The sequence below is a fragment of the Lathyrus oleraceus genome, chromosome 3 (assembly GCF_024323335.1).
Source record: "Lathyrus oleraceus cultivar Zhongwan6 chromosome 3, CAAS_Psat_ZW6_1.0, whole genome shotgun sequence".
Classification (NCBI taxonomy): Eukaryota; Viridiplantae; Streptophyta; class Magnoliopsida; order Fabales; family Fabaceae; genus Lathyrus; species Lathyrus oleraceus.
This window is the reverse complement of record NC_066581.1, coordinates 99162466-99188507: the sequence shown is the minus strand read 5'-3', so window position 1 is coordinate 99188507 and position 26042 is coordinate 99162466. Positions and strand designations below refer to the sequence as shown.

At 41.0% G+C, this 26042-nt stretch overlaps 1 protein-coding gene across 8 annotated transcripts; it reads left to right on the top strand.

Annotated features, from left to right (window-relative positions):
* Window positions 1-11179: 11179 nt before the first annotated feature.
* Window positions 11180-12139, top strand: LOC127125602 (uncharacterized). Of its 8 annotated transcripts, XR_007804762.1 has the most exons (3): window positions 11180-11402; window positions 11517-11664; window positions 11754-12139. XR_007804762.1 is itself a non-coding variant. In XM_051054382.1 (2 exons), the coding sequence occupies exons 1-2, from the start codon at window positions 11322-11324 to the stop codon at window positions 11829-11831; spliced, it is 282 nt and encodes a 93-aa protein (XP_050910339.1). In that variant the 5' UTR covers window positions 11180-11321; the 3' UTR covers window positions 11832-12139. The 8 variants fall into 8 exon arrangements, 2 of the variants coding, with proteins under 2 accessions (XP_050910339.1, XP_050910338.1); XR_007804758.1 differs by having other exon boundaries at window positions 11517-12139; XR_007804759.1 differs by having other exon boundaries at window positions 11514-12139.
* Window positions 12140-26042: the final 13903 nt, after the last annotated feature.

The following is a 26042-nucleotide window of genomic DNA, read 5'->3' as shown; positions in this document are numbered from 1 at the left end:
CTCGCAATAAAAGATCACACGTCCTCGGAAATTCCAATTTGCATAGGTCAATCACACAACTCCAAGTCCAAATGTTAGGGTCCTAATGAGAAATCCCTAAGTCCTTTGTCCAAAGTTCTTTCCATGCTATGGAATTATCTTATTTTTTTTTGCCTTTTTTAAGTCTTAACCATTTTTAGTCATTTTTAGAATGGGATGAATGATGCACAATATGATATGGGATATAAACCCAAAATAAAGCAATGTAAAGTAAATGACAAGAATTAAATGTTAGGAGCGAAAATTAAAAGTTAGAAATTAGATGCGGAATTGTAAAGAATTAGGTGTTAGAAGCGAATAATTAAAGAATTAGAAGTTAATGGTTAGACGTTAGGATCAAAGAAGAGTATTCAATGCCAATATTAAAGTCAAATTCTAAAGTCAAAACAATTCTAATATCAACCAAACAAATATCAAAATAAAAATCCAATTCTAAAACCATAATAACTCCGATATTAACATCAAATGAAATTCTAAGCAACACCATTATTAATACTAATGTTAAAATGGAAATAAAAAATTCAACCCATTAACAAAGTTAACGTTTCTAAAATATTAATAAACAACTCTAAAATATTAACGAAATTAGATTCTAAACAATCATCTTAATTAAATTCTAAACAATTAGCTAATATTAATCCAACAATCCAATTAATATCCTAAGATTAACACTAATATATTAAAATCCTAAGATTACCTAGAAAATCCCTAATTATCTAAGCTGCCCTCAAAAACAAAGAAACTGGACCAAAAAATCTGTAGAAAGGGCTTTACTATTGAAAGCCCAAACCGTGGGATATGAACATCCAGGAAACCTAAGTATCTTCATCACCTGCCTAGTAGTCCTCAAAAGGAGAACAACAACGGAAACACATTCCTAGCCGCGCCAGCCTTTACCGTCGGCGGCGGCGATGTGAAACGGGAGATCCTTATCACGCGGATCGACACATCCGAACGACAACAACACGAGGTTACTCACACCGCACCAAACACATTGACCAACACGAAGAGAGTAAGAGGTCCTACCGGCGGTGGCGGAAGAAAATGTTCTGTCGGCGGCGTCAACTCCGCTGGTATCTCAGTCTCCAATCTAAGCGATTATCATCATCTTGCTCCTGTTATGTCCTTTCTGCTCCACTTCGTGATGAATCGTGGCGATGCGGTTCGTAATGATGACTTGGATCTCAATGTGCAGGTGAGGAGGGAACCGGTTTGTCCTACAAAATTAATGCTGAAATCGAAACAAGGCGAGGAGGAAGAATGCTTGAGGATGAACTATGCAGCGGTGGCGGAAGGAGGTTCTATGCAGAACCGTTGCAGGAATCACGTTTGAAACCTGAGAGCATGTGGACCAAAGAAGGGATGACCAAAGAAGCCCACAATGATAAGCCCAAAAGAAAGATCATTAAACCAAGATATCTAGAAGATTATGTCACTCAAGATGCAACAAATTCAGCTATGAGAAAATGAGCTGGCAGCTTATCATTGGATTCACCAAATCTTGCAAAGATTATTCTCTAGATTCTTCCTTTTGAATGCATTCTGTCACTATCAGTTTGTTATGTATTGCTTATAAATAGAATGTTTAAGGAATGAATAAAATAAGCAAGTTTTCATACCAATCTCTCTCTTTCTCTTATTCTGTGGAGGTTCCTAGTCCTCGAAATCTAGGTTTACTATCCTTTTTCCTAACAATTTTGGTGCTTTCATTGTCCTCCTTCCATGGTTGACGGCACTCGTTCGAAAGTTATCGACGATGCCATCGCACGATTAACATCAAATCAAACCACTCTCACCAATTCCCAAACACTCATGGCCTCCAAAATTGATGACATCCTCGTCAAACTTTCTGCCCTCGAACCGCCGTCGCATTCAGCTACATCAGGCTCTTCATCCCACAACTCCAACAAACCTCACCGTATGAAACTCGATGTACCGCGCTTCAACGGCACCGATGCAGTGGGTTGGATGTTCAAAATCAACCAATTTTTTGAGTATCATGCTACCCCAGAATCCGAACGTTTGACGATTGCATCCTTCTACATGGAAGGCCCAGCCTTGGGATGGTTTCAGTGGATGTCTAAAAATGCTTTGATCCCATCGTGGACATCATTTCTACATGCACTGGAAGCTCGTTTTGCACCATCTGAGTATGATGATCCAAAGGGGGCGTTGTTCAAACTCACGCAGAAAGGGTCGGTGCATGATTACTTGACGGAATTCGAAACCCTAGCCAATCGTATTGTAGGGTTAGCTCCTTGTTTTCTCTTGAGTTGTTTCGTTTCCGGACTCGTACCGGAAGTTCGTCGGGAAGTTCAGGCATTGCAACCGATATCTCTGATTCAGGCGGCTGCTCTGGCTCGTTTGCAGGAAGAGAAAATCAACGAAAGCCGTCGATCCTCACGATCCAAAGGTATTCTTCCTACTCCGCCTACAACCCACCAATATTTCAAACCACCCCCCACTAGCACCACCAAAACTTCTCAACCTCATTTCAAACGCCTCACTCCATCTGAGATGTCACTACGGCGTGAGAAGGGATTGTGTTTTAACTGCGATGAGAAGTTCAGCCCGGGCCATAAGTGTGCATCAAAGTTCTTTGTGTTAATAATGGAGGAAGATGAACACCTCGAGTCCGACAACAGCGCATCTGAAATTTCCCTTACCCACGATCCTGACCCGAATCCAGACCAAGCACAAATCAGCTTCCATGCCCTTTCGGGTAACCTTGCCCCGGAAACACTTCGCATGGTGGGCCGGGTCTCCACCCAGAATGTGGTGATACTGATCGATGGTGGTAGTACCCATAACTTTATCCAAGAGAGGTTAGTCAAGTCACTTGGGCTTAAGGCCCAACCCACTTCATCCCTTAGGGTTATGGTTGGTAATGGTAACGAGATAGAATGTCATCAGATTTGCCCCCAAGTCCGGATACATATCCAATCACACACTTTCATCATTGATTTACACGTGCTCCCTATTAGCGGTGCGGATATTGTGCTAGGAGTACAATGGATGAAATCATTGGGACCTATTTTGACGGATTACAATGACCTTACCATGAAGTTTCTGCAAAAGGGTAAGATGATTGAATTGAAAGGAGAAAGAGATGGCGGTCTTCATCACATATCTGCACAACAAATACGCCGTCTCCTTCACACTGATGGCGCTAGCGCATTTTTCCATATCCAGGTTGTGAATCCTGAGCCCCCTTCACTCCAAACTACCAACCCTCAAATCCAATTACTTCTTCGCAAGTATACTTCCCTGTTCCAGACACCCTCCACTCTTCCACCTACCCGTGACACAAATCACTCTATCCACCTTTTTCCACAAACCAAACCTGTAAATGTCCGTCCCTATAGATACCCTTATTTCCAGAAACAAGAGATCGAGAAACAAGTTGATGCAATGTTGCACAATGGTGTGATAAGGCCCAGCACTAGTCCCTTCTCCTCACCTGTTCTCCTTGTTAAGAAGAAAGACGGCTCTTGGAGGTTTTGCGTGGATTACCGCGCACTGAATGCCATTACTATCAAGGATCGATTTCCAATTCCAACAGTAGATGAGTTGTTGGATGAATTGGGGGGCGCTGCGTGGTTTACTAAGCTTGATTTGCTACAAGGATATCATCAGATTCGAATGCAAGAAGATGACATCAAAAAAACTGCATTTCGGACACACCAAGGACACTATGAGTTTAAAGTGATGCCATTTGGCCTCTGTAACGCTCCTTCCTCTTTTCAAGCTACTATGAACACCATTTTTAAACCGTTTCTGCGTCGGTTTATCATTGTGTTCTTTGACGACATATTAATCTACAGTACCAATTTTGAGGATCATTTGATGCATGTAGAGCAAACTTTTCAGGTCCTAGAAGCTGGACAATTTTTTCTCAAGCAATCCAAGTGCTTATTTGCTCAACGTCAGATTGAATATTTGGGGCATATTGTGTCACAACAGGGGGTCGAACCAGTCCAGGAAAAGGTTGCAGCAATTCAACTATGGCCCAAACCTACTACTATCAAAGCTCTCCGCGGTTTTCTGGGATTAACAGGTTTTTATCGTCGTTTCATCAAAGGTTATGCAACCATTGCTGCTCCTTTGACTCAATTGCTCAAAAAGGATCAATTTGGATGGTCACCTGAAGCGCAATTGGCATTCGATGGTCTCAAACATGCTGTTAGTCATGCACCAGTATTGGTTCTTCCTAATTTTACGTTGCCATTTACTGTTGAAACGGATGCTTCTGGAATTGGTATGGGGGCTGTGTTGTCCCAACAGAACCACCCAATTGCCTTCTTTAGCAAACCTTTTTGTCCTAAAATGATGCGAGCTTCAACATATGTGCGTGAACTCTTTGCCATTACCTCCGCTGTTAAGAAATGGCGTCAATACCTATTGGGTCATTCATTTGTCATTCTCACTGATCATCGAAGTTTGAAAGAACTCATGTCTCAGATTATTCAAACCCCAGAGCAACAAATGTACCTGTCGCGTTTGATTGGGTATGATTACACGATTCAATACCGTTCTGGCAAAACTAACGTTGTGGCTGATGCTCTTTCTCGCATACCAGAGGTGACTTCTGCCGAATTCCTCTTCTTGTCTGTGCCCAGTTTCTCTTTTTTAAAATCCCTGAAGAAGGAACTTTTACAACAACCCGAGTTCAACACCAAACTGCAACAAATTCATGCCAACCCCACTAGCAGTCCAGATTTTAAGGTGGCTCATGATCTGATTTATTACAAGGAGCGAATATGGTTACCTCGAACCACTCCTTTCATCCAACTTTTACTTGAGGAGTTCCACAAAACCCCCACAGGCGGTCATATGGGTGTTACCAAAACATTGGCACGCATCAGCCCCAATTTTATTTGGACAGGAATCAGGGAGGATGTACAACGCTATGTTCTTACTTGTTTGGATTGTCAACATTCCAAATATGAAACAAAGAAGGCAGCTGGTTTATTGTGTCCTTTACCTCTCCCACATGCTCCTTGGGAGGATTTGTCCTTAGATTTCATTGTTGGATTACCTGCGTATCAAGGTCACACGACAATTCTCGTAGTAGTTGACCGATTTTCCAAGGGTGTGCATTTGGGCATGTTGCAACCCCATTACACGGCTTACAAAGTAGCACTGTTGTTTCTTGAAATTGTGGGGAAAATTCATGGCATGCCGCGAAGCTTGGTGTCCGATCGTGATCCTCTTTTTGTGAGCCGCTTTTGGCGCGAGCTTTTTAAATTAAGTGGTACCAAGCTACGGATGAGTTCATCATACCATCCACAAACAGATGGGCAAACTGAAGTTTTGAACAGAGTCATCGAACAATACTTGCGCACTTTTGTCCATACCAAACCGACAACGTGGGGAAAGTACTTGATATGGGCAGAATGGTCTTACAATACATCTCAGCATTCTGGTACTGGCAAATCTCCATTTGAGATTACATTTGGGAAACCTCCACCCACTGTGGCACAATATTTGGCAGGAACTTTATCAATTGAAGCTGTGGACGAATTGCTAGCCTCTCGCGAGTCTATGCTGACTGAATTACGACACAAATTGGCCAAGGCACAGCGGGTTATGAAACAAATTGCTGATACACACAGACGTGATGTGCAGTATGACGTAAGGGATTGGGTATTGGTTAAACTTCGTCCACATCGGCAAACTTCGGTAACTAACACAACCTATTCCAAGTTACACAAACGCTTTTATGGTCCATTTCAAATTCTGGAGAGAATTGGCGCCGTCGCGTACAAACTACAGCTACCGTCCGAGTCCAAAATTCATCCGGTTTTTCATTGTTCGATGCTCAAACCATTTCACCAAGCTGCTGCTACATCAGTTCCTGTGGCAACTCTACCACCTGACACAGTAGAGAATCAGCCTATCATCATTCCCATGGTGATACTCAACACTCGTTGGACTCAGACAACGGAACCGCGTCTTGAGGTGTTAGTGCAATGGCAGGGTCTTCATGCTGATGATACATCTTGGGAGGATTGGGAGACTCTTAAGGGAACTTACCACCTTGAGGACAAGGTGCTTCCGGATGAGCTGGGGAATGATAGCATGTGGACCAAAGAAGGGATGACCAAAGAAGCCCACAATGATAAGCCCAAAAGAAAGATCATTAAACCAAGATATCTAGAAGATTATGTCACTCAAGATGCAACAAATTCAGCTATGAGAAAATGAGCTGGCAGCTTATCATTGGATTCACCAAATCTTGCAAAGATTATTCTCTAGATTCTTCCTTTTGAATGCATTCTGTCACTATCAGTTTGTTATGTATTGCTTATAAATAGAATGTTTAAGGAATGAATAAAATAAGCAAGTTTTCATACCAATCTCTCTCTTTCTCTTATTCTGTGGAGGTTCCTAGTCCTCGAAATCTAGGTTTACTATCCTTTTTCCTAACAATTTTGGTGCTTTCATTGTCCTCCTTCCATGGTTGACGGCACTCGTTCGAAAGTTATCGACGATGCCATCGCACGATTAACATCAAATCAAACCACTCTCACCAATTCCCAAACACTCATGGCCTCCAAAATTGATGACATCCTCGTCAAACTTTCTGCCCTCGAACCGCCGTCGCATTCAGCTACATCAGGCTCTTCATCCCACAACTCCAACAAACCTCACCGTATGAAACTCGATGTACCGCGCTTCAACGACACCGATGCAGTGGGTTGGATGTTCAAAATCAACCAATTTTTTGAGTATCATGCTACCCCAGAATCCGAATGTTTGACGATTGCATCCTTCTACATGGAAGGCCCAGCCTTGGGATGGTTTCAGTGGATGTCTAAAAATGCTTTGATCCCATCGTGGACATCATTTCTACATGCACTGGAAGCTCGTTTTGCACCATCTGAGTATGATGATCCAAAGGGGGCGTTGTTCAAACTCACGCAGAAAGGGTCGGTGCATGATTACTTGACGGAATTCGAAACCCTAGCCAATCGTATTGTGGGGTTAGCTCCTTGTTTTCTCTTGAGTTGTTTCGTTTCCGGACTCGTACCGGAAGTTCGTCGGGAAGTTCAGGCATTGCAACCGATATCTCTGATTCAGGCGGCTGCTCTGGCTCGTTTGCAGGAAGAGAAAATCAACGAAAGCCGTCGATCCTCACGATCCAAAGGTATTCTTCCTACTCCGCCTACAACCCACCAATATTTCAAACCACCCCCCACTAGCACCACCAAAACTTCTCAACCTCATTTCAAACGCCTCACTCCATCTGAGATGTCACTACGGCGTGAGAAGGGATTGTGTTTTAACTGCGATGAGAAGTTCAGCCCGGGCCATAAGTGTGCATCAAAGTTCTTTGTGTTAATAATGGAGGAAGATGAACACCTCGAGTCCGACAACAGCGCATCTGAAATTTCCCTTACCCACGATCCTGACCCGAATCCAGACCAAGCACAAATCAGCTTCCATGCCCTTTCGGGTAACCTTGCCCCGGAAACACTTCGCATGGTGGGCCGGGTCTCCACCCAGAATGTGGTGATACTGATCGATGGTGGTAGTACCCATAACTTTATCCAAGAGAGGTTAGTCAAGTCACTTGGGCTTAAGGCCCAACCCACTTCATCCCTTAGGGTTATGGTTGGTAATGGTAACGAGATAGAATGTCATCAGATTTGCCCCCAAGTCCGGATACATATCCAATCACACACTTTCATCATTGATTTACACGTGCTCCCTATTAGCGGTGCGGATATTGTGCTAGGAGTACAATGGATGAAATCATTGGGACCTATTTTGACGGATTACAATGACCTTACCATGAAGTTTCTGCAAAAGGGTAAGATGATTGAATTGAAAGGAGAAAGAGATGGCGGTCTTCATCACATATCTGCACAACAAATACGCCGTCTCCTTCACACTGATGGCGCTAGCGCATTTTTCCATATCCAGGTTGTGAATCCTGAGCCCCCTTCACTCCAAACTACCAACCCTCAAATCCAATTACTTCTTCGCAAGTATACTTCCCTGTTCCAGACACCCTCCACTCTTCCACCTACCCGTGACACAAATCACTCTATCCACCTTTTTCCACAAACCAAACCTGTAAATGTCCGTCCCTATAGATACCCTTATTTCCAGAAACAAGAGATCGAGAAACAAGTTGATGCAATGTTGCACAATGGTGTGATAAGGCCCAGCACTAGTCCCTTCTCCTCACCTGTTCTCCTTGTTAAGAAGAAAGACGGCTCTTGGAGGTTTTGCGTGGATTACCGCGCACTGAATGCCATTACTATCAAGGATCGATTTCCAATTCCAACAGTAGATGAGTTGTTGGATGAATTGGGGGGCGCTGCGTGGTTTACTAAGCTTGATTTGCTACAAGGATATCATCAGATTCGAATGCAAGAAGATGACATCAAAAAAACTGCATTTCGGACACACCAAGGACACTATGAGTTTAAAGTGATGCCATTTGGCCTCTGTAACGCTCCTTCCTCTTTTCAAGCTACTATGAACACCATTTTTAAACCGTTTCTGCGCCGGTTTATCATTGTGTTCTTTGACGACATATTAATCTACAGTACCAATTTTGAGGATCATTTGATGCATGTAGAGCAAACTTTTCAGGTCCTAGAAGCTGGACAATTTTTTCTCAAGCAATCCAAGTGCTTATTTGCTCAACGTCAGATTGAATATTTGGGGCATATTGTGTCACAACAGGGGGTCGAACCAGTCCAGGAAAAGGTTGCAGCAATTCAACTATGGCCCAAACCTACTACTATCAAAGCTCTCCGCGGTTTTCTGGGATTAACAGGTTTTTATCGTCGTTTCATCAAAGGTTATGCAACCATTGCTGCTCCTTTGACTCAATTGCTCAAAAAGGATCAATTTGGATGGTCACCTGAAGCGCAATTGGCATTCGATGGTCTCAAACATGCTGTTAGTCATGCACCAGTATTGGTTCTTCCTAATTTTACGTTGCCATTTACTGTTGAAACGGATGCTTCTGGAATTGGTATGGGGGCTGTGTTGTCCCAACAGAACCACCCAATTGCCTTCTTTAGCAAACCTTTTTGTCCTAAAATGATGCGAGCTTCAACATATGTGCGTGAACTCTTTGCCATTACCTCCGCTGTTAAGAAATGGCGTCAATACCTATTGGGTCATTCATTTGTCATTCTCACTGATCATCGAAGTTTGAAAGAACTCATGTCTCAGATTATTCAAACCCCAGAGCAACAAATGTACCTGTCGCGTTTGATTGGGTATGATTACACGATTCAATACCGTTCTGGCAAAACTAACGTTGTGGCTGATGCTCTTTCTCGCATACCAGAGGTGACTTCTGCCGAATTCCTCTTCTTGTCTGTGCCCAGTTTCTCTTTTTTAAAATCCCTGAAGAAGGAACTTTTACAACAACCCGAGTTCAACACCAAACTGCAACAAATTCATGCCAACCCCACTAGCAGTCCAGATTTTAAGGTGGCTCATGATCTGATTTATTACAAGGAGCGAATATGGTTACCTCGAACCACTCCTTTCATCCAACTTTTACTTGAGGAGTTCCACAAAACCCCCACAGGCGGTCATATGGGTGTTACCAAAACATTGGCACGCATCAGCCCCAATTTTATTTGGACAGGAATCAGGGAGGATGTACAACGCTATGTTCTTACTTGTTTGGATTGTCAACATTCCAAATATGAAACAAAGAAGGCAGCTGGTTTATTGTGTCCTTTACCTCTCCCACATGCTCCTTGGGAGGATTTGTCCTTAGATTTCATTGTTGGATTACCTGCGTATCAAGGTCACACGACAATTCTCGTAGTAGTTGACCGATTTTCCAAGGGTGTGCATTTGGGCATGTTGCAACCCCATTACACGGCTTACAAAGTAGCACTGTTGTTTCTTGAAATTGTGGGGAAAATTCATGGCATGCCGCGAAGCTTGGTGTCCGATCGTGATCCTCTTTTTGTGAGCCGCTTTTGGCGCGAGCTTTTTAAATTAAGTGGTACCAAGCTACGGATGAGTTCATCATACCATCCACAAACAGATGGGCAAACTGAAGTTTTGAACAGAGTCATCGAACAATACTTGCGCACTTTTGTCCATACCAAACCGACAACGTGGGGAAAGTACTTGATATGGGCAGAATGGTCTTACAATACATCTCAGCATTCTGGTACTGGCAAATCTCCATTTGAGATTACATTTGGGAAACCTCCACCCACTGTGGCACAATATTTGGCAGGAACTTCATCAATTGAAGCTGTGGACGAATTGCTAGCCTCTCGCGAGTCTATGCTGACTGAATTACGACACAAATTGGCCAAGGCACAGCGGGTTATGAAACAAATTGCTGATACACACAGACGTGATGTGCAGTATGACGTAAGGGATTGGGTATTGGTTAAACTTCGTCCACATCGGCAAACTTCGGTAACTAACACAACCTATTCCAAGTTACACAAACGCTTTTATGGTCCATTTCAAATTCTGGAGAGAATTGGCGCCGTCGCGTACAAACTACAGCTACCGTCCGAGTCCAAAATTCATCCGGTTTTTCATTGTTCGATGCTCAAACCATTTCACCAAGCTGCTGCTACATCAGTTCCTGTGGCAACTCTACCACCTGACACAGTAGAGAATCAGCCTATCATCATTCCCATGGTGATACTCAACACTCGTTGGACTCAGACAACGGAACCGCGTCTTGAGGTGTTAGTGCAATGGCAGGGTCTTCATGCTGATGATACATCTTGGGAGGATTGGGAGACTCTTAAGGGAACTTACCACCTTGAGGACAAGGTGCTTCCGGATGAGCTGGGGAATGATAGCATGTGGACCAAAGAAGGGATGACCAAAGAAGCCCACAATGATAAGCCCAAAAGAAAGATCATTAAACCAAGATATCTAGAAGATTATGTCACTCAAGATGCAACAAATTCAGCTATGAGAAAATGAGTTGGCAGCTTATCATTGGATTCACCAAATCTTGCAAAGATTATTCTCTAGATTCTTCCTTTTGAATGCATTCTGTCACTATCAGTTTGTTATGTATTGCTTATAAATAGAATGTTTAAGGAATGAATAAAATAAGCAAGTTTTCATACCAATCTCTCTCTTTCTCTTATTCTGTGGAGGTTCCTAGTCCTCGAAATCTAGGTTTACTATCCGTTAGCAGCAGAGAGGGAATAATTCTCAATAAAGCTCTAAATTGAAATGAATCGAGTATGATGACAACGAGAGCACGAAAATTCTTCACGTGCAGGTGAGAATGGATGATGAGGAAATGCTGAAAAATGAACTCGAGAGGAAGATTCGCGTTATCCAGAAAAAGAGAGGGGAGAAAAAAAATCCAGCCCAAACCGCTATACAATCCTGTATTTATATTCTGAATTGTGAGTCTCATCTTTCAATTCGTTTACTGCGTTTTCATTCTTCCATTTGCGTTTTGTGATTTTCATTTTGCTTTCTTTTCTATTTTGGCTTAGCAGCTTGGAGTTCGTTTGTAGTTGTGCGAATGTAAATGCTTCGCGTGGCTGCATTTTTTAATTGGCTTGTTTGGCAGTTTATGCTCACGGCTCACATCAGTTGGTTTAACGTTGCAGTTGCGTTTGGTTGCAGCTTTGGTGTTGGCTCCCGGTTTGGCTTACTTTCAGAAATTGTTAGCAGCGGCTTTTGTTGGCTTACTATGTGCTGTTGCCGTTTATTTCACGGCTTGCTCTTTGCAGCGTTTAAGTTTGGAAGCTCATGTTGATTTGTTCCAGATGATGGCAGCTTGTGGCATTGCTCGTTGTGGAATGCGTTGATACAACTAGCTTCTTGCCGTTTTCAATATTCATTGTGTGGCAGCCTGCCGTTTGTTATGGTGAGCTGCGAAGCCGTTTGAGCCAAGGTTCATACTCTTTACGTTTTCGCTTGGATGCCGCGTTTTGATGCTCGCGGCTGGTTATGCCGTTCATGCTTTTGGCTTAGCTGCGGTTGCAGCTTTAAAGCTTGAACGTTTCACATGTACTGCTACTTTGGCTTGTCATGCCTATTTTTTGTATTTATTTGAATACTTGGAATGTGGGTAGTGGATAGATATGAATGTTTTAATGAGATTAAAAATTGGATATGGATAATGGTTTAACTAAATAGAGGATGGATATTGGAATATGGGTCATGAAGGATATGCCTAATTGGATTTGGTTTTATTGGAAAATGGATAATTGGATTTAATGTGGGTTAAAGAATTTGAATGGATAAACTAAGTGGATTTTGGGCTTACAATTGGGCCTAACAAAAAATGGATTTTTATAAAACAACAAAAAATGAATGGGCTTAACCATTTTCAACAATCATGGCCCATCAAGAAAAAAAAGAAGGAAACTTCTACAATGATTAAGCTTCTACCATTAAATCGAAACCGAAATCTTTATTTTTGCGATGACTTCTAAAACTAATTAGAAATCACAAAAATCACTTCCAAATTAAAAAAAACAGTTTTGGGTTAACAATCAAATTTAAATTTCGACACTCGAACCCAACCTAAAAGACCATTTAAACTTCAAAAATTAATTTCCAGTTTAAAGTCAATTCGAAGTTGAGATCAACTGGAAAAATATTATGACACAATAATAAAATGATGGATGGATTGATGAATCCAACTGACACGACTTGTAAATCGGATTGAACCATGCTTATTCAGATGAATGGATGAAGATGATATGCAAATGTTTGGGGTTAGTGACCTATATAACCGATGTGAAGGGTGGGGCGAATTTTGGGGTAAGACAGCTGCCCCTATTTAATCTTCTCGGACCTGCATGTATGGATGGCAACGACTTCCAGACAATCAAGGTAGGAGAGGATTAAATACTAGAATAACGGGAAATTTACCCGCCATGAACAAATGGAAAGCAATGTGAAGATAGGTAACAAGGAACTTCTTCACTGGGAAACATGATGAACAAGCTAGTTATTACGCAGGGCAGCTGCTGGGAATTGGAATGTTACGTGGTAGAGGGATAATCATGAGAGGTTAGATATGTATGACGCATGCAGTATGCTAATGCAAAATGATTGATTATTTTTCGTCTTTCTCTTAGCTTTTTCTTCTTTCTCTTATTCTTTCCTTTTTCCATTTTTTGTTTTCATTCTCTTTTTCATTCTTTTCTTCTTTTTTTTTCTTGCCTCCCCTATCATGTTTTGGCACGTAACAGGTGATCGAGGTATTCCCGTAGGATTCTGTGATAGTAAAAGAATCAGGTGTTTGCCAAAGGCAAGTACCGGTGAATAAAAGAATTGAAACAAGATCTCTTGCAAAAGGCAAAGAGATATATTGCTAAAGGCAAGTAGCTCAACTGGGAAATAACATTCTTGTACAACATGTAGCAACGACTCCATAGCAAGAGAAAGGGAATCTCCCAAAGTTAAGAAAAAAGATAGACAAATTTCTCTCACAAAAGGCGATGAGAACTCCTTAACAAAAGGTTAAGAAGAAAATGGGAATGAGGGACAACCTCACTGGGGGATATGATTTTCTTGCACAATAGGTAGCAACGGCTCCTTAGCACAAGCAAAGGGGTCTTCCAAACAAAAGGTTAGGAAGAAAGATGGTCGAATTCACACGAAAGGTAGTGAGAACTCCTTAACAAAAGGTTAAGAAGAAAATGGGGGGTGAGATTCTCGTACAAAAGGTAACGGGACTCCTAGACACAAGGTTTGCTGGGGATTCTCACACAAAAGGTAGTGAGGACTTTTTAACAAAAGGTGAAGAAGGCGCATGAAGATGGATATGATCCCTCATACAAAAGGTAATGAGAGCTTCTAAACAAAAGGTTAAGAAGAAAGGCGAAATGATTTCTCATACGAAAGGTAATGAGAATCTTCTTAACAGAGGGTTAAGAAGAAAGGTGAAATGATTTCTCATACAAAAGGTAGTGAGAAACTTCTTAACAGAGGGTTAAGAAGAAAATCGGAAGGTATTTCTCATACAAAAGGTAGTGAGAAACTTCTTAACAGAGGGTTAAGAAGAAACCGAAGGTATTTCTCATAAAAAAGGTAATGAGAAACTTCTTAATAGAGGGTTAAGAAGAAAATTGGAAGGTATTTCTCATACGAAAGGTAATGAGAACTTCTCAACAGAGGGTTAAGAAGAAAATTGGAAGGTATTTCTCATACAAAAGGTAATGAGAAACTTCTTAACAGAGGGTTAAGAAGAAAATCTGGAAGGGATTTCTCATACGAAAGGTAATGAGAAACTTCTTAACAGAGGGTTAAGAAGAAAAATGGAAGGTATTTCTCATACAAAAGGTAGTGAGAAACTTCTTAACAGAAGGTTAAGAAGAAAAATGGAAGGTATTTCTCATACAAAAGGTAGTGAGAAACTTCTTAACAGAGGGTTAAGAAGAAAATTGGAAGGGATTTCTCATACAAAAGGTAATGAGAAACTTCTTAACAGAGGGTTAAGAAGAAAATTGGAAAGGGAAATCTTCTCGTACAAGAGATAGTAACAACTTCTTTGTAGGAGGAGATTTCCAAGCCAAAGGCAGGGGTCACTTACAAAAGGTAAGCATGTTCAAGAATAGAAATGCTCGAGCAAAAGGCTGAGGAGACTTACAAAAGGTAAGAAGCTGGAGATAACAAACTTTATGCGAAAGGCATAAAGGGGACTCACAAAAGGTAAGCTAGAAGCGGAATACCTCCCATGTAAAAGGCAGGGAATACTTATGAAAGGTAAGTAAAGGACAAAAGGTCACAAATATTTGCACGAGGAAAAACAAAAAGTGAGAAAAGACATGTTAGGTAAAACCTAAACTTAAGGGGATCTGCCAGACGAATATGGGCTTTGGCACACTCTGACAGGTGGGGAACTTTGCAAATAGGTATGAAAACCTCATATTGTCCCTCAGGCACAACGATGGGGATGAAGTTCTCAAATAATGGCTACCCAAACCCCGAGACTCACCAAACCTACATCTGAGGTTTAAACAAACGGGAAGCAAAGATCTGACAAAGGTACCTTACTCGTGCGAAAGGCAACAAGGGGGAGACGTGATTTCGTGCACAAAGCGGAGAAATAAACTCACGAAAGGTAAGTTATCTCAATAATCTTCTCCAAGCGAAAGGCAAGGAGGGCTTGCAAACAGCAACAATAGAATAGACTCCCAAAGGAAATTACTCGATGAAAGGTCACCAATACTTATAAAAGTTCTGAAGATGTTTCACCAAGCGAAAACTAAATTGAGAGAATTTGCCAGACAAAATTCGGGCTTTGATACGCTTTGTCAGGCAGGGACCTTGCAGTAGGCACGAAAACTTCATATCATCCCTCAGGCACAATGGCGGGGATGAAGTTCTCGACACAATGGTTACCTAGACCCCGAGACTCAACAAACCTACATCAAGTGTTTAAACAAACGGGATGCAAAGATCTGACAGAGGTACCCTACTCGTGCGAAAGGCAACGAGGAGGAGACGTGATTTCGTGCATAAAGCAACGAAATAAACTCACGAAAGGTAAGTTGTCTCAATCATCTTCTCCAAGCGAAAGGCAAGGAGGACTGGCACGAGGCCGAAAGGACTTACGAAAGGTAAGTGGCTGACGAAAGACTCAAAAGGGTACTTGAAAAAGGCAACACGAAGAAGAACTATCTTGGTAAAACCTGAGGGGAATACCAATCCACTGATTCTTGATGATGTTCTCATTGGGGAGGAAGAACGTATCAACGAATGGTTTTTCTTTTCCTTTTTTTATGCTTTCTAGAAAGACTTTTATGCAGTTATGCATGTTTATTTTGCATGGCGTAATGCTCCATCTTGATGGAATATGCTACGCTCTTTTGGTGATGCAATGTTATGTAATGGATGATTATTTATGCAATGCTGATGCGTGGTCAGGCTTTTGGTTAGACAGTATGGTAGGAAATGCCTGGAGATTGAGAACATTGGGTACTAGTAACTACTGGGTTTACCAATTAAGATCAATTTTCTTTGTTGAAAGCCTAGGGGATGTCTTTAACATGATTCTCCGATATTCATCTTCAACTTAGAAGTCTTTTACGCACCATGGATCTTGCTGTGAACAACCTCAAAAGTACAGAAAGGATCCTCCTTCTCTAGTTAGTCATTCCCTAGTCTGTTGGGAATCTGCATGTGTTGCCCCAGTCACCAGTTACAAAGCAACTTTTTCATGATAGCCATCTCGATTTGATCTGCCCCAGTTTCTTAGAACTGTATACCTCTGATTAACTATCTCTGAGAGATTGATTTCTTGGGTTCCTGAGGTAGCTTGCCCTAGTATAGGTCTTGGAATAACTCTTCCCCTGGCTAGCAGATCTCTGAGGGAATGCCCCTGACTAATGTCTTGTAGAGATTTGTTGAATCTCGACATAACTTCCTTAGATCAATCGATTTGTAGAGATTCATCGACGTGATTGCTTCAGATTGACTAAAAATTGAAGTGTCTTATGTTTTTGCTCAACGGAGTTCTTAGACATTCTGCTTCTTGATATAATCACACGAAGTGACTGCTCGCTGCTCAACGGAGACTCAGGCGTTCAACACTTGTTATGATCAATCAAAATAGTTTGCCCCTACTCAACGGAGTTCTCAGGAGTTTGGTCTTCTGATGCAATCAACTGGGGTGATTTACTTCCTTGACTATCTGATCTTTGGAGAGATTCTCCGAATCTCGACATAACTGTCTCAGACTAACTGAATCTTGTTGAAATTTCTTGACATAACTGTCTCAGTTTGATTGAAATATGAAACATCTTGTCCTTTTGATCAACAAAGTTCTTGGACATTCTGCTCCTTGATATAATCACATGAGGTGGCTGGTTTTTGCTCAACGGAGTCTCAGGCTTTCAGCACTCATTGTGATCGATCAAAAATAATTTGGCGCTGCTCAACGGAGTCTTAGGCGTTTATCTCTCTGAGTACGATCAAATCAAGGCGACCTGTCTCTGCTCAACGGAGTTCTCAGGTGTTCTGTCTTATGATTCAATCAGTCGAAGTAATTTTCCTCTACTTAACAAAGTCTTTAGGCATCATTCCCTTCTGGGGTCACCAAGATTTCCAATGCACGTTCATTACGGGAAGTCTCTTGACATCAAATGATCACTCATGAGTAACACATGTTCATTTTTAGCAATGATAATAACAATGTCATGTTTATGCTAGTTTTGAAATCCAAGCATGCTCACTGAAATTATGACATATATGAATGCATCACTGATTGAGAATGTCATATCAAAATCAACACAAATTATGAGCAAATTATTGAGGAGTCAGTTTTAACACGATTATTCTGACCATAGTACACTTTCGAAATAAACCCTGCTTCATTTAGGTCTTTTGAGGGTTGTAACACGGTCTGGTTCACGGTTCTAGAAAGAAAGGATTTACGGCTCGAACCTATCCTAACCCTCCCGCTCTTCGTGATGTTCTCCAATCCTACGTTCAGCTAGTTCGGCACAAGCGCTCTTCTTCCAAAAGGGATTTTGAAGTGATGGTTAATGAACCCACGAGGTTTTCGGCGTGGCAGTCATCCTTCTTCTGTTTGATTTGGTAGGCACACGAATTTGTTCTTACTGAGGATTTTCTTTTGATTCCTCTTTCTGTTTTGTTTTTTCATTTCCCTACTTTTGCTGGATTGGTTCAAATTTACAATCCACTGGGATGCCCTAATTTTTCCCTAAGTCACTCGTTTTTGAGTTTTCGACTTAGCGGGCTTTCTTTCTTTTGATTTCTGATTTTTTGTTTTTCCTGTTTCTTTTTGCTTCGAAACAAATTGTGTGACCTCTATCCGTTGGATTGGAATGGGTTGTGGCCGTCTCGTGCCTCTGTGGGTGAGGCACAACCATTTAGAATTTGGTGTTTTCCGACCTCTTATGAGGGATAAGATATGGTTGATCCTCAGATAGGACGCTCCTCTTTTTGAAGTTTGAACGCTTGGTCAAACTGACTAACGACTACCCTGCCCCGGTTTGAGATTGAGGGTTTTAATGCATAGAAAGAAACTCCTACTCCTTGGCTCGAAGGGGTTAACTAGGGATTATCTTCCTTATACCTCCGGTGTTTGTGATTTGAAACAATGCCTTACATCATCAACAAGGTTATATTCAAAAGTTTACGAACAATGAATTTGTTTCGTGTTTTTAATTTCATCATCATCCTCCTAAAACCAACATTTAGATATTGACAAGATAAAGTATGAGTGCCCACGAATGGATTTATTCAAAACATGCATATTCATTCCAAGGTCATTATTATTCAAAAACAAACGAGTTTATTACAAATGAATTTTACAAATGACAATCAAGAAAATCACACATGAACATGTTTTAACCAAACTAATGACTGTGGACATAATTGGCCTTATTTAGATCCTCAGACTGGAATTATTAGGCTGGCAGCGGATACCATGACCATCTTCAAAGGTATCCTTCTCAAACTCTTCTCATAGGCGCAGACTCTTCAAATCTACCCCATCTTCCACTTGCACTGATCACGACATTGCAGATGTGCCCTCTTGTGGAGGCAGGGGAGTGTTCATTATGTTCAGGCCTTGCGGCGTGAACATAATATCTCTTGAATCAATCAAGTCTTGTACTTTTTGCTTGAAGACCTTGCAATTTTCAATTGAATGCCCCTATGGCCCAACATGGAAGTCACATCGGGAATTGACATCAAAGCCTGGTGGATATGGAGGAATCGCTGGATGCAGTTCCTTCGGCACTATCAATCCACCTTTGATCAAATACGGTAGTACTTGACTGTACGATATTGGAAGTGGATCAATATGCTCTACTGGCTTTCTTGGTCTTTGTCTATCCTGTTGGGCGAAGTTCTACTGCTGGTTTAGATACTGGTTCAACATAGGGTTCCTTTGCCTTGGTTGGGGAACAAGGAAAGGCCGCTGATATGGAGCCCTTTGAGGTTTAGGATGTGGACGAAATCCACGAGTCTACTCCTGAGGTGGAAGGGGGTCAGGCATGTTCACCGGAGTGACCACGTCTGGTACTACAGTTGGCACGGGATGGCCTTCCTTCCTCAACATCGACTACAGGATCTCCATGATCAGGATCATCTGAGCCTTCAGCTGGTTGATTTCAACCTTCATTGCCTCTTGACCTCTTCGTAGTTCTTCCATGGTAATCTGCGACATGCTTCTAGTTTCAAGACAGATGTCGGGCAATTAGCTTGGTGGTAATGGTTTGTCTGACACAAGGCCAAGTGATAGTGAGATTGGTCTCATGAAATGCAGGATGCCATGTGAATGATGCATGAGTATTATATCCTATTGTATCATTTATGATCGCTACGCGAAAAATACAGAGTCGCCATCAGTTTTCATTTATTCCAAAGGAAAGGGAAAATATCGAGAAAACCCAAAGAATGGTCATCGCAACCACGAACAGGTTCGAAAGTCGGTTATGCAAGCGAAAGGTATTAGCACCCTTCGCATCCATGGTACTCCATGGGAACCATCTAGGATGGTTGCGCTTATGTGGATGTTGTTTATCAAAATGTTTGCTTGCCAAAGGTATGCGGAGTGGAGGTCGATTTTAAATTAGCATGCTCGCCAATGATTGGGTCCTTGTGCCTACGTATGCCCACATGTTGAAGTGAGAAATCAGAGGTTTCGTAGTTCGTGGGTTTAAAGTTGTTTGGTTTGTTTTGTTGATTTTATTTCCTTGAAGAAGGGTTTTCGATTGTCTCGCCCTAAGGCTCAAACAAAAGGTTTGAATGAGTTGAATTGTTTTTAGGTTTTGAGAAAGTGTTATTGATTTAGGATTGCACTAAATACTATGGATAAAGGTGAACAACACCTTGAACTACCAAGCAAAACGTCTTGTGTTCGAAGCATTCAGAATGAGTGTAGGAAAGCTCCAGTCTCATCACTTCTTTATCGCTTAAGGGTTTGCTTATTGAATTTGATTTGGAAAAAGACCGCTTGACGTTGGATCAAGGGTTTGATTATTGGTCACGAAATGGTGACCGTTCCTAATGCCTACTGTCATACCTCAAAATTTACCCGTTAATATTACAAGGCATTTTTCAAGGCACTCCAACTTGTTTTTCAAGACATTGACCGTAAAGGAACCAAGACCCAGCTCACAGATGGCCCAATCCAGAAAATGGCCCAAACTGGCATGCTCGCTAGGCGAGCAACTCCTTCGCCTAGCGAAGCTTTCGCTACAATACTCGCCTAGCGAAGCCTGCGAATACCAGAAAATTCTGGGCTTTATTCTGAGCCCATTAGGTCACCACAATCACTATAAATACCGACACTTCAGTCACGAAAAGAGACAGACGAGGACGGACAGAAACCCTGGCATAGAAACCCTGGAGACTAACTCAGAGAATTCCGAGTAAAGAAACCCTGAAGGCCGCTCATCCGCACCGAAGTTACCTCCGCCCAACTCCATCTGATACCAAGAGTGGTCAGTCCCTTCAACATCGCAGCTCAGTTACAAACAGGTTTGCGCATCACTACTATTTTATGCTTTTAATCGGTAATCTCTACATACATAAGGCATCATGATTAAATTTTCGGATATGTAATTTGATTTCACATGTGAATTTAAGTATGCCTGAATATCCTGAATGTTTGTCCATGCTATTCCTGTAATTAAATGCCATAAAGTTCAGGGTTCCGGAGATCATGCTGCTATCAAACTCAAAACCCGTAGCCGCTCGCTAGCACATCGCTAAGCGAGCCTGTAGCGAGCACTCGCTAAGCCTTCGCTAGGCGAAGCAGGAGCGAACGGGACAGTGGCTGTTCTGTTTCTTTTCTGTTCTGCCTTATGTTTATCTAATCAAGATTTATTATAATTCTGCATTATTTGGCCTGACTTTATGACTGTTGTGTTTATTTTGTGGTGCAATTTTCAATTGTACTTTATCTCGATGTTCTAACCCGTGTGCTGAATTGTGTAAAGGCTTACATATTCCCGAGGAAACGGCCGGCTAGGTATTCCACTTTATGTGTGGGATACCCTTATGGAGATGGATTCTGAATTACTTAATTTTAATGTGGAGATTCATCCTAATTACTTAATTAATTTTAATGTGGAGATTCATCCTAATTGATCATAATGTGGAAATTCACCTTAAATACTTAATTGCAAAACTTTGCCTTTAAATATGCGATCTTGGACCTCTCTTTGTTACCCTACGATATTATAGTATTATGGTCATGTCCCGCGAATGTGGGGATACACTTAGCAAAGATCCTTCGGTTAAATCATCGTAGTCCCTCGAATGTTGCCTTTGTCCCTCGATGACCCTTCGGTGTAGCCTACGGTTAAATGATGATTGTCCCTTCGAATGCTAAGGTATCCTCACAACTGTTGCCTTCAATGACCAATCGATGACCCTACGATGTCCCTTTACATCCAAAGGACAAAACTACTTACTCCTCAATAGTAAGGACAGTTTTACCCTCATAAGGATAGGAAATGCCCATAAAGACCTTGGGTAGGTATAACTCTTAATTGCTTACTCACAACTTAAAATACTTCTCACACCTCACACCTTTCAAAACTAAACGAGATAACCACTTTGTATACATTCATACAAGAATCATTACAAAGTTAAATTCTCCTTTTCAAAACATTTCCTAAACACTTCTCAAACACTTTTTTTTTCAAACAAAAGAAAAACATAAGTGATTAAGCAATTAAGAGCCCATGGATAACCATGGATACAAAGGGTGCTAACACCTTCCCTTTGTATAATGTACCTCTCGAACCCAAAATCTAAATTAAGGTCTTTCCTGTTCTTTTCCACCTTTCCTTATTGGATAAAAGAAAAGTCGGTGGCGACTCTTGCTAACCGCGACATTTGCTTTCCAAAGCAAAACATAAAAAGTCAGTTCACCGTATGACAGAACTGGCGACTCTGCTGGGGAGATAAAGAGAGGTCACCTTAAAAAAAAAATCATTTATGTTTTCAAATTGTTCCTTCTTTTAAGGGTATTTTCGAGTGAAAGATCCTACACCCGGATCTAGTGTACCTTAGGTAAGTAGCAATAGATCATCGCGACTATCCGGCGTATACTGGAATGGTTAAAATGATGGCTACGGTTAATGTGACACTTTGGATGTCCTGATGTTCCTCATGTTTACTTGAGGAAAAATTTGGCTTCCGCGTGGTGTCATCAAAACATTAACCAGACCTTTAGAACCCTAATTGACTCATCCTAGCCATTAGAAAGTAGTGAGATAACTGACTTCGGTTCCGACTGGGGTTGGTTGATACTCGATACTACACTCTTTGAGATTGGACTTTAGGGAAGCTTTGGTCAACCACTTGGCGTTGTGTAGCACCTCAAATTTGCACCCATCATTGTACACCATTTTCATATTAGGTCATAGCATATCATGGTCCATTGCATAGCATTGCATTGCCTCTTTTGCCTCAAGTGCAAGCAAATCAAGAAACTAGGTCAAACTGATCAGGAGATCAGTCAGTCAAGCAAGCAAGCACAATTCTCAAGGAGCCAAGGCCCTAGGGTTGGTCCAACATGTTCACATGACTTGGGGATCCATTTGAAGTGTTTTGGTCAAGGATTGGATGTTCAGAAGTCATCAGTCAATGCACAGTCAGTCAGAAACCCTAAAAGTCAACTGTTGGTCAACTGTCCATTTAATCAGTGGTTTTGATGGTTGGATTTGGTTTGAGAGGTCTCAATCATGTCCATATAGTCCTCATATATCATGGCAAACACCATCATGGAAGAATTTGAAGCCAGATCAGAAATTTCCAAAAATGGAAACTGGACCTGTAACTGAAACTTACCAAAAATGGAAAGTCTTGATCCTCAAACTTACATCATGATACAAGCTTCAAATGAATTTTTGCCCAACATGAAAGTTGAAGATCTTGTTCTCCCATTTCCAAAAAGTCCAAGAACTCCCAATTCCCATGTATGGTTGGCAAGTTATGATCGAATCGTTTTCAGAAATTTTTGAACTTCAAAAGGCCATATCTCTCAAACCATTTGGCCAATTTGGGTGGGGTTTTTTCCTACAAACCACATTTGATCCCCTCTTTCCAAAAATGTAACTTTCATGTGCCAAAACTTCACCAATCAAAATGCCATTTTTGGACTTGCATGAATTAAATTCAAGTGAGTGGAATTTTGACTTTTCAAATTAATCATTTCCCACCATTCCTACTATCCAAATATGATCTCAAATTGCATTTAAGACATGTTGCAAAAGTCAAATTCGTGCAAGTACATAGCCATGCCTAACTTGCTTGAAACTTGGAAGAAAGTACAATTTTTCAACCACTCTATCCCACATATCCATGAACCATGCTTGGTACTCTAAAACAGCAGACTTAAACATCATTTTCTGTCATTGTGAACACTACTAGCAGCTAAAAAAAACCAGCAAAACTCATTCTCTAAAAAACTTCATTTTTCACACTTTTGCAAAACCTGTCCAAAACTCTCAAAGAACTGAGCCTGGCCATTGTTGTTCCACCATCCAAGTATCATTGTGGACACATTTCAATCATCATTCTCCATCTGTAACAGCTTTTATCCAACTGTTTTTCTTCACACATCATCCATGACAGTCCATGATTTGAGCATTTTCCAACATTCCTGAGCCAAACTCCTTCATTCATTCATCATTTGGAGGCTTAAAGTGCATCTGTTTCGGGCCAAGAAGACCAAAGCAACACTGTTCCTCTTTCTGCTTCAAAAATAAGTGAGGTTTCGAATCCTTTCTTTTCCAAAATCATAATATGTAATGCGTAGATCTCTTTATCCTGATCACACTGAGCCTTGAATGGTTGAAAATGGTTTGGTATTTTGCAAGTTATGTTGAGTTGAAGTTTCACATCCAAACTTGTTTTTGCTTATTTCTTTTTGTTTAGCTTGATTTAGTGAATATGGAGTTTGGTTTAGGTTTGAGCATGTTTAGATGCACATATTGGTGTTTTTAGTTTTTAATTTCGAAGAGAAAAATTCGAACTGGGTTTGGTGATGAGCGCCTGTACAGGCGTTTTTTTTTCTTCCTGCAACGTTGCTGCTACTGGTTTTTATTTCACTGTTTCCATTTGTTTTGCCACGCCGTACATCCACCTGGGATTGCTTGCTGACTGCGCATGGTGTTTCAGGAAGAAACACGATTGGCTGTACGCCTGGCCCTGCGCTATTGGTCCGTTTGCGCGTTGACCGAGCGCTGACTTCACCAAATTAAATGAAACGCTGAGTTTCATACTCAGCAAAAGGGCGTTCTGGTCTTTTGGTTTTTTTAAATATTCATTCCAATAATCATTATTTGATTCACTTTATTTTATAATTTTTATTTCATTTACCATGCCAATCTTACAAAATTCATAACTCATTCATATTAAATCCAAAATTCATGGGACTTGTTGCATCGTGTTCATATAGATCCCTAGTTTTTTATCATGATTTTTGCTGATTTTTTGGATGGGTAGATTTTAAATGGCATTAGGGTTTGTGACATGTATGCATATTTTGTACACTTTGCCAAAACATTTGTGAAATGGTGATACTTTATCCAATGGCTCCCAAATTTTTTGTGCTTAAACTAGACACGCTCATGGTGATTTTGGTGTAGAGTTTGTGAATTTATCATTGCTGGTTTGTGAGATATGATTTTTTGAATTAGGGTGTGACAATTTGTGTCACACCATTGATGTCCAACTTGATGATTTTTGATACCATGCTTCTTGACCTCCAATTAATCTGATTTTTTGCATGAACCTACTCTTGTATGTCTAGTTTACATGTGAATTTTCTTGGAATTATTTGTGGCATTTCCTAATTGTTTGAGATTTTCTCCCCTGTTTAGTCATATGTTGACTTCTTGTGACACTTGTTCCCATTTCATTTGTGAAATTCTCATACTTTATTAGATGGACATGAAATTTTACATGAGATAACTAGACATCCTCATCTTTGACATGGTTTTAGTCCCATTCATTTATCATACACCATTTCTGATTTATGATTTTTCTAAGTTGATGCATGTTTGGTTGACTCCTTTGAGCATGTTCAAAATTGCTTTGACTTTCTGATTTTCATTGACTGCCTTCCACTTGTCCAAATGAGATGAAATTTGACATGCTTACCATGCTGTGGGTTGTGATTGGTCATGATTTATTTGGTGATTTTTGGAAATGTTTAAGATTGCTTTCTAGTTAAGTCTTTCTGTTGACTTCTATGAGCTTCTGTTTGCCATGTTTTGACCTAATTTGTTCATGAAATGATGATGATGATTGATATGAATGTGAAACCAATTGGTATTGTTTCTTGATTGTTTGAACATGATTTTGGATACTTGCCCTTTGCTGTTTTGACTTTTAGTTTCCTTTTTGACCCTAGGCTTGTCCTAGTGGTCCTGTTACTCACTTTTGAGCTTGTGTTTTCAGGTTGACCAACAAATGACCAATGAGACCAATTCTTTTTGATTGAGCTTGCTTAAATATCATTGTCTAACTTGTTTGTTTTGTAGGTGGCTTGGCTCACATGCCTTGAGCCTTGTGCCTTGCACATTCACTTGCTTGTGTTGACTGTTGACTTCTGTTTCTTTTTGCTTTGTTTGAAGTTGCATACTAACATCTGCTTGACTGTTTCAGGTGCTTTTAGTTGCTCAGTTCCTTGTGAACTTTTGCTCTGCTTTGCTTGTATAAGCAATTTGCATTGAGGTATATTTCTAATCTTCATGTAGTCTGGAAGACCTGGCCTGTTACTTGGCCAGGCAACTGTCTGAAGTCCTCCTTAAGAGGCAATGTTTGTGGATGTTTAATTTTGTCCTTGCATAGAGTCAAAGTCCTCCTAAGTGAAGAGGCAATTGGCAGAACCCAAGGGATATGCAACCTATCCCCTGCTATTCTGTGTGTCATCTGCTTTGCTCACACCACTGTGTTGATGCATTGCAGATACAAACCCAAGATCTTGTACAATTGTACAGTTGAGTCAGTTTCAAATGTGTAGAAGGGTTCCCACTTTCTGAACCCACACATTCTTGTCTTAAGCTCTC